General features: G+C 40.1%; 1 protein-coding gene across 3 annotated transcripts in view; it reads right to left on the bottom strand.

The window, feature by feature from the left end:
* Glcci1 (glucocorticoid induced 1) overlaps nt 1–13,624 on the bottom strand; it is a 65,918-nt gene extending 52,294 nt beyond the window's left edge. For 2 of the 3 annotated variants that reach the window (XM_069996553.1, XM_069996554.1), the window contains exon 1: nt 13,073–13,624. In XM_069996553.1, the coding sequence (XP_069852654.1) occupies nt 13,073–13,550 (478 nt within the window). In that variant the 5' untranslated portion in view covers nt 13,551–13,624. Of the gene's footprint in view, nt 1–12,961; nt 13,014–13,072 lie in introns of those variants that run through there. The other variant, XM_069996555.1, reaches the window with a different exon arrangement.
* Between the last annotated feature and the right edge of the window lie 38 nt (nt 13,625–13,662).

Here is a 13,662-nt window from a genome sequence, read left to right as displayed (position 1 = left end):
GAAAAATTTAATGCAGTGATGTTCTAGATCTGAATTTCTCTTAACCAAGACTGTTTCACAGCACCAGTAAACAAATTAAAGAAACCATTGTTTCATTTTCCTATAAAGTCTATGAGTTTAAAGTTAAATCATTCAATACTCTTAGCAACTGTACTTTTAAATCATCTCCTTTACACAAGTCACTAAAGCATATGACCCAATCTTACACTCATAAAGAGTAAATTCTGTTAATAAATTATCGATTTTCTTCTCTCAGTAGTATAGAAATATGAACTAGGTCACCTTTCCAAAGGCATATAACCTAAATATTAACTCCCATTCTAAGGGCATATGACATATTCTACTCTGAAACATAGGTCCAATCACATAAAAAGCATTTAGCAAGCCAACTTGCCAATAGCTCATGCCTATCATCCTAGTTACTCAGGATCAGTTTAAAGATAACCTAAACAGTAAAGTGTGAGGAACTCCAGTATACAATTAACCAAGGAATGCCCAGAGTAAAGGAGTGCCACTGTGAGGAAGAAAACCAAGCAAGAGTATGAGATCCTGAGTTCAAGCCTTGGTGTAGCAATGCATACACACATGCAGTATTATATATTAAAACATTAGTTTGTAAATTTTTAGACTATCAAGAATGTCAGGGGTTTCTTTGTTTGTTTGTGTTCACTGTCCCTGATCTTCTTTTGCTCAAGGCTAGCGTTCTACCCACTTGAGCCACAGCACCACTTCTGACTTTTTCTGTGCATGTGGTACTGAGGAATCAAATCCAGGGCTTCATTCACACTAGGCAAGCACTCTACCACTGAGCCACATTCCCAGCCCAAGAATGTCAGTTTTGTCACAACCTGCAAGAACACCACTCAAGTTAGCAGAAATGCAGTGACTACACGTTTCTCCTTGACAAGAGTATATAGCTATGTAGTTCAGGCTGTCTTAGAACTTGGATTCTCTTGCCTTCCAACTGCTAGGATTACAGGCATGCCTGGGTATACTATACTTTTCAGAGTTCATTCCAATGTCAAATTTAGATACCAATACAATCTTTGCTCAAAAATTACAAAGCATATGCTAATAGAGAAAATTAAATTTGCTAAGAAGATAAAGCTGTTCTCATCTAGAACTTAATTTTAAACTGTAAGGTGATTCAGAAAGGCAACTTACAACCAAACTAATATTTCTTCAATGCAAACTTATTTCTTAGCCAAGTCAAAAACAAAAACAAAAAGTAAAACCAAAAACCTTCTGAACAATTTGAAAAGTGCTTCCAGAAAGTAATATAAAATTGCAATACCTTAAATGATAAATTTCTCCATAATCATAAGGAAGACCTTGAAAACAGTATCTAGTTAGGTCTTCACTGATTTTATCTTTAATTGTTTTTTTTTAATTTAATTTAATTTGTGAACATACTGTACAGAGGATGATTTTATCTTTAATTGTTTTACTGGTATATATTATATTGTACATCCTGAGAGGTTTCATCAAGATATGTCTATACATGAATATATACATGAATATAACATATGATCATATTCACAAGCTGATTCTAACATATTGATCATACTCACACTTTCTCTTCCATTGGTTTTCTTACATTAGGTGAGCAAAATCCTAAGTCACTACCACCCAGTACATTTTTCTCATAACTTTAAATTACTACAAGAAAAAAGATGACCATGATCCTCTACTATGTATGGAGAAAGTCATATCTGGCAAGTGATGAAAATTAAATGTGATCTTTAGTAATCAATATTCCTTTCACACACATACATACACAGCATGCAAGCCTATGAAAGAAAACAGGTTGGCTGGCACTTAATCTCTTGTTCCATAAGTATTTACAGAAACTTTAAGTTTAAAATCATACTAAAGGAAACACCCAAGCACAACCCACAGTAATAATTATGTATCCAAAATAATTACACTATTGCTTTGTCCTCCTGACATTGGTAAGAGCAGAGTTTTGTAAAAGCTTTTCACAAAGAAAAGTATGAATACTTCTTAAAACTGGTTAGTTTCCTAGGGAACTGAAATTTTTGTAATAATTTTTAAAGGACAAAATAACAGAAAAAAAAGCCTGGGAATATATGCTTGTTTACTGCCAGTTGCAGAGCTTGAATTTAGGATTCACAGTTACGTGGCTTGCTTGGTCATAGTTGGTACTCATCAATTGAGCCATGCCTTCAGTCCAGCATTTTGCTGGTTAATTGGAGATGGACTTTTCTACATAGCTGGCTAGCTTTGAACCATGTCTTATCCTCTTGAATAACTAAGATGTACTCATCAATTGAGCCATGCCTTCAGTCCAGCATTTTGCTGGTTAATTGGAGATGGACTTTTCTACATAGCTGGCTAGCTTTGAACCATGTCTTATCCTCTTGAATAACTAAGATTATAAGTGTGAGCCACTGGCATCCAGCTTGGACTTTACATCATGTAACCATGTCTTTTCACATAGAGATGAGATATCATCAGTGCATCAGTTCTTTCTCTTTTGGTAGTTATCTGAATACCAAATTTCTTAGAATTCTAAAACTCAGATTACAAAGAGAATAGAAAGCACCCATTAATGTTCATTTAAAACAATGTTTTAGAATATTAATTTTGCTAAGTGTCAGAATATTTTATTTGGGAAAAAGAAATTAGAATATTGAGTAGTGAGTTTTTGCAACCTTACTTGAATCTCAACCTTGTGCAACTGGCTTCCTAAAACAGGATATGTAAATAACATTTTGGTAAAGTTAATCATTTTACTGCACACTAGACATTCTGTAAAGCATATAGGCACCCTAAAATTTACTATTTACATTTTTACATTATTCTTAACTGGCCTGTAGGGGTGACTACAAAAAAATTCTTATTGAAAGGAGCCCACTGAATTTAGGACATGATATTGTTAAGTTTCTTTAGCTGATTCCATGTAGCCTATCATGACATAGTTTTTCTTTGTCCCATATATCTCTACCAGCAAAAACACCTAGCTCTTTTTATTAATACAAAGATCTAAATCAATGCTTTTCTGAGTTTAACACTACCAATGAATGAAGATAAAGACCACTAGTTACCTAAAGCACTCCAAATTGGGCAGTATAGTACAAACTATTAAACTTTGTCACATATTTACAAAATTTCATGCCCTAACAATTACTGTTGAACCCAGCATGCTCACATATACTTTCCCTATATGAATATATTTCTGCTCAAACAGAAATATCAATACTACATGTTTAAACAATATTTACTCCAGCCAGAGCCACTTTCTCCTCCCTGCTGTCTGCCACCCTGGCAGTACTTAATTTAGGGCCTCATGCTTGCTAGGCAGGTACTCTGCCACTTAAAGCTACTTTGGCAATAGTTACTTTTCAAGGCAGGGTCTCACTTTAAGCCCAGACCTAGTCCAGGCTGCAATCTTATTTGTACTTTTCTTTTGTTACTGGAGATGACAGCTATGTAACAAGGAGCACAACCATTGTGTTTATTTATTCACTTTCATTTTATTTTTTGTCACTTGTGGGGCTTGAACTCAGGGCCTGGGCACTGCCCCTGAGCTTTTTTATGCTCAAGGGCAGTGCTCTACCACTGAGCCACAGCGCCACTTCCAATTTCTTGGTGGTTAACTGGAGATTAAGAGCCTCATGGATTTTCCTGCCCAGGCTGGCTTCCAACTGCAATCCTCAGATCTCAGTCTCCTGAGTAGCCAGGATTACAGGCAAGAGCCACCACTACCTGGTCAGCCATTGTATTTAACCTATAGCTACCTTAACAGGCACATGCCACCACAACCAGCCATTGGTTGAGATGCAGTCTCACTTCTATGCCTGGACTGGTCTGAAATCATGAAACCCCCATCTCTATCTCTGTAGCTAGGATTATATGCTTTAGCAATATATCTGGATTGTTACAGGGCCTGCTAAGTGACAGCAAACTTTATAAATGCTGAAATACTGAAAATTACACAGGTGCTGCTAAGTGAAGTATACATATTCACCAAAAATTACCTTAAATACAGATTAATTATGGGAATAATGCAGTGGGTCAAATTATACTAAAGTATACTAAATAAAAAATATGTCACTGTGCAATCAAAATGTCAAGTAAGCAGTATTATAATACATGAAAAGCTTACTATCTTCCACTCTTGCTCAATAATGGCAAATCCTACTCACTTCAACATCTATTTATTTCTACACAACACTATTACTACATAATATTGCGTTACTACACCAGAAACCACATCCACAGTTGTAACAGTGTATGTATCTGTGTGTTTGTATGTTTGTGTGCACACACGTGTGTGTGTGTGTGTGTGTGTGTCTGTGTGTGTGTGTGTATTATATACAGAGGAAAACAGCCAGTGATATTAGTCTAAGCCAAACTGTATTAGAATATTCCAATATTGGGCTGGGAAGGTGGCTCAGTGGTAGAGCACTTGCCTTGCATGCTTGAAGCCCTGGGTTCGATTCCTCAGCACCACATAAGCAAAAAAGAAAAAAGCCATAAGTGGTGCTGTAGCTCAGGTGATAGAGCGCTAGCCTTGAGCTGAAGAGCTGAGGGACAGTGCCCAAGCCCAGAGTTCAGGCCCCACGACTGGACCCAAAAAAAAAAAAGAATATTCCAATATTGTATGGGCAACAATATTAACTTTAGTTGAAGCCATATGTGAATCTATTTAAAGCTTCATCCAATAAGAGAAAATAATATACAGAGCAACAACTTTAAAACAGTTCCCCTGAGTCATTCTACTGTTATGACATGACATCTGAAAGAGCACTTTTCAAATGTGGAACCAAAGAGATACTTGAATTTCAATATACAGATGCTTCTAAATGTACTCATCAAGAATATAATTAGTATTAATACAGTTATTGCCAACAGTTCATTTCTTTCTTTTTTTTTTTTTTGGGGTCCGGTCGTGGGGCCTGAACTCTGGGCCTGGGCGCTGTCCCTCAGCTCTTCTGCTCAAGGCCAGCGCTCTACCACTTGAGCCACAGTGCCACTTTCGGCTTTTTTCTTTTTGCTTATGTGGTGCTGAGGAATCAAACCCAGGGCCTCAGGCATGCAAGGCAAGCACTCTACCACTGAGCCACCTTCCCAGCTCCCAACAGTTCATTTATGTCTTATTAACTCTGTTTAAGAAAGGCAGAACCTGTATGTGGTGACCTACGTCTATAATTCCAGCACTTAGGAGGTTATGCAGGAGGCTCTTAAGTTCAAGGACAGCTTGGGCTACATCAGAGAGAAGGAAGAGTAGAAGGGAGGATGTGAGGATAGCAGGATGTAAAGGAGTGGGAAAAAAGCAGAACCAAATAATTATTCTCTTAAACAGTATTTACTAATTTTTAGTAAAATAAAATTAAAATTAGCTACTGGACTATTTACAAAGGCTCTCCCATAGGCATAATAAGAGACTATTACTGTCAGCAGATGGTAAGTATTTGGTCATCAGTTGCACTAGACAGCAAGCTGTAGCAGTTGTTTTTGTTGTTGTTCTTGCTGTTATTGTTATTGTTAAGAAACACACCTACATGTTTAGTAAGTATCTTGACAATTCTAATAACTTGGTAGACAATCTTGCCACACAACTGAGGGTGGCACTAGTTTAATTCATTATTTTTGCAAGCCATTATTAAGGCAAACTGTAAGTTCATTAAGTTATATATGTAGACTTCAAACTCACAAACTGCAGAAGTTACTGTTAGCTCTTAGGGAAGACTGAGTCAACTAAGCATCAGTTACTGAGGTAATCATTTGAGACCAGACTCCACTTAGCGATCTTTGAAGCATTAATCAACTTACTACCATATATAACTTTTATGAAAGGAGAAAAGTACTTCTGCTCTGCTCACTATAAGAGGATCAGTCACCTTCAGACTCTCCACCCACCTTATACAAAGAACAAATGGAGAAAAATGGTCACTCCTTCCATATACTATTTCAGTTATATTCGCCAAACTAGGTCTCACATTTTTAGACATTCTGAAAATGTCAGAGCATATCCCAGCAGAGCATAATGGTACCATGGAAACAAAAGAAAACTCATTCTTTAGTCATTCTTTTAGTTTAAAAATCCCAGCTAATTATCATCAATCTTTTAGAATTAGGAGCAACAGAACAATCTTCTGGAATGAACACTGGATTGTGAATGAGAAAATTCTATATCCATATACATAGAACTCAACTATTTCCTTCTTTTCCACCTACAACTTGCAGACACAGCACAATATAGAAAGTCACAAACTGGGATACTGGTGAACTTGCCTTTTCCTGGCCTTTGCCTCAACAATCCTCACTTGAAGTAAATCAGTGTTAAGGGTATTCGCCATGCTTTTCCTACTAAGACGAAAATCTGAAAAGATATTTACTCCTATGTAAAATCTTTAGGTTTTTCAGACTCACTGAAATAGATAGTAGGGACCCCACCTCTCCGAGACATTGGAACAGAAAGTAATCATTGTTATAGTATTGCTTCTATTGTTAAAAGTGCTGTTTCTGAAAATCATCACCCTTTCAAATTTTTTTTCTTTATGCTGAGATATTGGGGAGTAGGGAAATTTAACTCTTTAATTGACAGCTGCTAGACCCTTCTCCTGAAACCCAGCTGCCTTGAGCAAAGGACTGCCAACCAGGGAGCCAGATTGCCTTTATGCCAATATCCAAGCACAACTCCAGCTCCAGAAGGCACTGCCCCAACAAGCAGCTTGTACAGGACTACAACCCTACAGAAGACCTATGACTGATGCAAGCACAATCCATAATTTACGTAATAGACTATACCAAGAATGGTGCGAACACAAGGGGGCTGGCACTCGCCGCCCCACCGCCCTCCTTTTGGGGCTATACAAGGAGGCTGCTCAACTCCTGTGAGCAGCTGAGAGGCATTCTTCCTTTATGTTCTCCTGATGCTATAATATCAGGCCCCAGATAAAGACTTTCTCTCAAGTGGACTTTTCACTTTTGCTGAGCGGTTCACAGGAGGACGCGTTAAGAAAAAATGATGGCAGGAAGAAAGCTGCCCTGACAACAGAGTAGAAGTGAGACTAGCAGGATGAACAGCCTCTGGGTGACACTGGCCAGAGCAGGCAGCAGCTGGCAGCACAGAGAAAATAAAAACTGACCAAGGCTGGTAGAGATTCCTTCCAGCTATGGGAGCTGTAACACTAAGCCCCAAATGATAGAAAGATCCCTTTAGGAGATTTTTCCTGGTCCAGGAGCTGCACCACTTGAGTCCAAATCTTGTGCAACTGTCCTGGCTGTCAGGGGCTAGGTTCTAAACCCTGAAGCCTGATCTCCTGTGCCACACTCTAGTTGTCAGGAGCCCTGGACCCAAACCCTATACTGCTGACCTCTCCATGGTCATACACTCTACTGCCTTCAAACACCTCAAAGTCCTAGAATAACTGGGTAAGTTTCTCTACCATTCATGACTTCCATCTGGGAAGTGCAAAAAGACCCCAGCCTGCTTGTGTGTACCATTACTGCTGATATTAATTTGTTTTGCAATCTAAGCACAAATATTGTTCTAGAACAGGGGATGAGTTAAGTCATGGTAATTTCCATGGGTCCAAAAGAACAGGTTAGAGATGGTGCCTCTGGCTCTTTTATCAGTTCCCTAACCTATCTATGTCAACAGGTTCCTCTACTTCTGGTAAAGCAGTTTAGAGATCATAATAACTTAGATAAGTTAAACCACTTGTTAAAATAATTAAGCAGTACATTAGACATAAAAGTGTCACTGACTTGTTTTTTTAGACATTTCTTAAAAGAAAAATATTATATACCGATAAGAGACAACAGTTCCAGATACAGGCCTAGAACAGGTACTGTGTCTGGGAATTTTAAGCTCTAGAGAAAAGAATGAACTAATATTAAGAAGGAAGTATTAGTATATACTCCTTTGCAGATGATTATTATTTAGCTAGCTGTGGAAGTTTTGGCAAAACAGGCTTTTAGCATTTTTTAAGAAGTTCAGACTTAAGGAAATTTCTTCCCCATTTGTTGAATACTGTCATTTACTTCCATTTTACTCACTGCATGTTCAGTTACTCCTTTTTTTAAAACGTTCAAATGCAGCTCCCATTATCACAAAAAGAAAACAAGGATGTCATTATCCTTCAACATTTCCCCAATGTACAAATCTTTCCAGAAATGTAGACCTGAATGAACAAAATGTACCTGTGTCAAAAGTTCTGTAATGAAAGAAGTGATTTTCAGTTTGATACATATACATACAGAACTTTACAGTTTTAAAAATTGTAGGTGTTTTTGTATACCTTAGGTATTCACTATTCAATAAGCTCAGAGTAAGTTATTTGAAAGAAATATATTCTCTGAGCATAACTTACTATATTGATTATATAACTTTATAAATCCATTTATTTGTTTGACTACTTACTCATGGAGCTAGAAATATTAAGCACCGTGAGGTAAGTGACTGGACACAATTAGATCTATAAATAATGAACACTGCTGCTGCTTATATTCATTGCAGTTCTCAGAGGTTCAAAACCTTTCTTGAAAACCAGTATTTCTTTCTGCAACCATTACTGAACCCAAGGTTTGTGCTATAATTTTATTTCTTTTGTTAAAAAGAAGAAACTGAATGCCTTTAGGAGATAACACTATTATTATTCAAAAGATGGAGAAGGATGAGTTCTGCTCCCTGGAATGACCAGTGTCCTCACAGGATTATACCCTCAATTTTTCTTTTAAAGCACAAAAATTTCAGTCTGTCTCTGGACTTATTGACAAATTTTGTTAACAAATATTCTGTTGCTAGACTATCAAAAACTGTACTTCAAAATAAACTTTTAAAAAGCTAAAAATTTTTACCCATTTTCATGGTGTAAGGATCATAATATAAGCTTGGGGGAAAAAAAAACTGTAAAGGGGGAGGAAGACTTCAATCCCCAAAAGTACTAGCTTAGACATAAACTTTCCAAAAACAGATTATCTATTTCTGAAAAAAAAGAAAAATTATTTAAAATGTCTGTATCCTACATCTGAGCACAGTTTAATGGAAAGATAAAATACTGAAAGCAAATTAATTGGTTAAAACACAGCTATAAACATATTGCATGCAGTCATCACACATTATATGCTGACTGGCTTTGTATTATTTCAAAATAGAACCATAACCTCCTTATGTACAAACAATGAAGTTCTCAAGACACAGGAAAAATCTGATTCAAATTTTACTCTAGAGTTAGCAATCACTTAAGGCATTAAACCTAAAGAAAACTAAAATGCTAAATCAGAAACTAATACACACTATTTGTCACAAAAGCTATATAAATAAGGTTCTGTACACTTAACATATTCTCTAACTACAGTACCCTAATGCAAGTGTTTTTACATCTTTTTGAACTTACATGTCATCTTGATACAAAAAAAAAAAAAGAAAACCATGAGGATTTGCATTCGCTACGTAGAATCCTGCACAGTAACACTATGAGGGTTTTTTTTAAATCTATATTTAAATCCATGAGTTCTGCTCTATGAAGTTTGAGAAAAAAAACTTTATTATGTTTTCTTTGGGTTACTACTAATGGCTTTAGCTTAAAGATCATTAATTTTAGCACTAACATTTGGCTATAGTCTCACTTGACTTGTTCTATTTATCTCAAAGGTAGACTTCATGTATTACCATCACAAAAATAACTATTTGCATAACACTTTATGATTTTACATCTATTACAAACACATCACAGGGAGCCTGAGGACGCATTCAGTAGCTTGTCATTCACCCCTTCAAGACCCTTCAGAACCAAACAAGGGGGAGGGTGACAGTTTGCTAATAGCAGAAGTACAGAAATGAATATAAATAACAAACCTTGAAGCTTTAATAATACAAAAGAAAAAAATACAAACAAGAAAGATTATAATCTATTAGCATAAACAAAACTTTCAATTTGTTAAACTCCATGTCTTCTTTATAGAGCAAGATGTTTTCAAGTTTATGCACCTTCTGTTATGGTAACCATTTAAATTATCTAAGACTAGTACAAATAAAGGAAATCACTACCATTTGCTGAGATTTATAAATTTGTGTCTGGATAATATTACAACTGCTTCTATTTATAGCATTTAGTTTTTCCTCAGCTTTGTAAAGTAATCTGAGTATCAGTTCTCTATTAGTCTAGCTGTAGTTCTGTAAATATATATATATATATATACACATACATATATTTAAGACAAAGTGATATAATGTACAATGTACAGAGACTCCATTGTTTCATAATTTCTTCTTGGCAAAAGAATTAGAAAACTTAAGAGTTTTAAAATTTTCTTCCATAATCATCATGCCAGACAAAAATGCATAGTACACTGAATGTTCAGTTATAACACCTCTAATCCAAAAGTCCACAATCCTTGAAGCTTTCTGTAAATAATATTCCTCTATATGAAAGACATATCCCTTGAACCACTATCTACTTGATTTAATATTTTAAAATGTAGCTTCAAAGCCCAGGATAATACCACCATATTAAATACACACACACACACACACACACTGAACTGTGCAGAAAGGAAAGGTGGAGAGCAGAGGAAGACATGGAGCACGTTGTTTTTCATTCATGCAGTATAGTGATGTCAGTGTCTGCAGCAGCAGTGGCAGCCTTGACCAGTGGAGGCTGAAATCCACCAAAATCAGAACCTTGCAGAATGCAAGAGAAACTGAGTAATCACTTGAAAATTTCAACCAACTCACAGTATGCTTTTAAATGGCTAAGTAGACAAAACAGATTGGTTGGGTAGTTTTAATAGAGGCAAGATGTAGAGAAGGAACATAAGAGTAATACAATCAGGGAACTGAGGGGTACAGAGGTGGCATTGAAAATCACTTCAATGGAAGAAACTGACAAAACCACCTGGTGTTTAAAAAAAAAAAAAAGAAAAAACATCACTAGCAAAGAAAGCCTTTCATTTCCCAACACAAGCTCTCTGACACTGCAAATCTGTCTCCTGCACAACAAGACTCAGAAAAGTGTTTTCATCATGACTGCATTAAAATTGCATTAAACTCGATGTGCCATGCTACAACAAAGAGGAGAGCTTAAGCCTGATCACAAATTTCATTAAAACTACTTGATGATGGGGCATGTAATTCCTAAGCAATTAGGGCTTTTGAAGGATGCAGAAAAACAAGCTGTACTATTATCTTTTGTCAGATGTTGATGTTTATCAACAAAAAGAAAGAGGTACTAGTTGGTCATTATATTGTTGCAGCAATTGCTAAAACTTCTCTGACTCTGCTAACAAAACCGTCTGTACATAATCAGCAGTGCTTATTTTATGCTTCTTATATTACTCTCTAAAAGAAAATCCCCAAAACTCAATTTATGCATTGTTAAAGCTAAATCACTCAAAATTTTATGTAACTGCTGCCCTCTTTCTGTTACCTCTCATTTAATATAGCTCTTGAAAATGTGTAAGGAGTTGCATATGGCATTAATCTGTTAGAAAATGGTGGCCTTTTCTATAAAATACAGCCAAAGATGTGTGTTCAGTTGTGGTCATTATTAGGGCGATCACGTTGTTTTCCTTCATTCATTCAGGATTTGCTGGAGGATGTCAGTTTCTGCAGCAGCTGGCCTGACCTGGGGGAAGAGGGGGGAGCAAATTCCTCCCGGTGCATACAGATTACAGGATGTATTTCTTGGTGCTCGCGCACTTATCCCACTGCACTACATCCTACCCTGGGGTTCACCATGAAGTGTTCTGAAAACAAATGCCTGGGAACACGCTAATTACAGGGCCTGAAATATTAAAACTAAAACCACTAAAACTGTGATCCATTGTAATGCAAACACTTTGGCCAACTCTAACACCTTCTTCAAGAAACCCCCATTTAAAAAAATTCCACATACCACATAAACACAATACAGAGCTTGACAGTGTTTCCCTTCCAAGCAGAGATTTTTTTTCCCCCACTCCTTCCTATGACCCCTTCCTTCCACAATGCAGCAGCAGCAGCAGCAGCAGCAGCAGCAGCAGCAGCAGCAGCAGCAGCAGCAGCAGCAGCAGCAGCAACTGTAGCTCTATGCTGGTATCTAATAATATTAGGTACACTATTCTCCCTTATGGGCTTAAGTTCCTGTTTGGCTAATCTTCTTTTTCTCCCCCAGGACTCAACTAGATCATGCACTGTGTCGTTAGACATAAACAAAACCAAAGGAAAACAAAAAACATTTAAGAGAAGTCCACACCATCCACCAACTCACTATTACCTTTGACATCTAACAACAACAACAACAAAAAGAAACTTGAGATCTTTACACAGCTCATCTGAACTGTGAAGTGCACTTTAAAATGGAAGGAAAAAGTGAACTCCCTCCACAAATAGGTTTGTTGTTGGGTTTTTTTTTCCTTTTAGAAATCCTTCATGGAAAGCATGATTTGGGCATAAAACCGTTTGTAGTGCAGTACGGCTCTGATACATGACTATAAAAAGTAGAGGCTGGGGAAGGGGGGGGGGTGAGGAAGGAAAGACAAACCTACACGCTTCCACTGGACACTCACGGTGTCCCTACTACCCATCCCAAGGAAAGCCTTACAAAATGACTACCGCCCCCAAGCCCTCCCGGAGTGAAAACCGAACCCCGATCCCGGCACGGCAGGAACTTTGCAGGGAAGCACAAAGGCTGCAGGGATTCCGACGACCACCTCCGCCGCCGCTGCAGAGTTGGCGTGCGAGTTGACGGGCTTCGCCCAGCTCCTTCCCCGGGCTACCAACAAGCAAGCCGGAGACAGCCAGCTAACCGGCTCTCAACACCGGGCAGAAGAAACACAAACAAACCGCCGCCCTCCGAGGCGGGCGAGGGACGGAAGATTGAAACGATAGAGATAGACCGGTCGGAGGGGGTGGCGTGAGGGTCAAGGAGAAAGTTGCCCGGCCGCCCGCGCGGCGAGCCCGGCGGCGCCCGCGGAGCGGGGGAGGCTCCCCAAGCCGCCGTCACACCTTGGAGCACGCACGAGCCCAGCGCGGCCCGGGGAGGCTGGAGTTTCCGCGCGCGGAGGGCGCCGTCGGGGAGACGCCGGCCCGGGAGGACGGGAGGGTTGGGCTCGCTACCTCTGCACACGGGCGAGCCGGGGCTCCGTCTCTCAGGTGAGCTGCTCCTCCGGTGGCTCTCCGGGGACCGTCTCGGGCGGCCCTTGGCTCGCGGCGCCGGCTCGGTCGGGGCTGCGGCCAGCGGCGGCGGCGGCGGCGGCGTCGGGCTGGGCGGGCTGGGGCCGCGGGCCGCGGCGGGCCCCGGGAGGCTGCCCAGCGGGGCGGCGGCGGGCCCGGCGGCGGCGGCGGCGGCGGGCAGGCGCGTGGGGCTGTGTTGGCTGCCCCGCAGGAGCTGGTAGGGCACCGTGGCGCGGATGGGTTGCAGCAGCCGGCCGGCTCCCGCGGCCGGGACGCAGCTCGCGCCCCCGACACCCGCAGCGTTCGCGCTCCCGGCCGTGGCCGGCGGGGAAGCCGCGGCGCTGCGCCGCATCCTCTGCGGCGCGGGGTGAGGGGTCTGGGAGGAACTAGAGGAGGCGGAGGAGGAGGAGGCGGTGGACATGGTGGCTCCGCGGGCCCGGGACGCCGCCGCCGCCGCCGCCGGCCGACCCCGAGGCGCGCGGGCGAGCGTGTGGGAGCCGGCGCGAGCGCGTGCGGGTGTGTACGAGGAGGCG

Source organism: Dipodomys merriami, unplaced genomic scaffold, assembly GCF_024711535.1.
Source record: "Dipodomys merriami isolate MVZ:Mamm:240054 unplaced genomic scaffold, mDipMer1.0.p SCAF_5, whole genome shotgun sequence".
NCBI classification, from domain to species: Eukaryota; Metazoa; Chordata; class Mammalia; order Rodentia; family Heteromyidae; genus Dipodomys; species Dipodomys merriami.
This window is presented reverse-complemented; position numbering and strand designations above follow the sequence as displayed.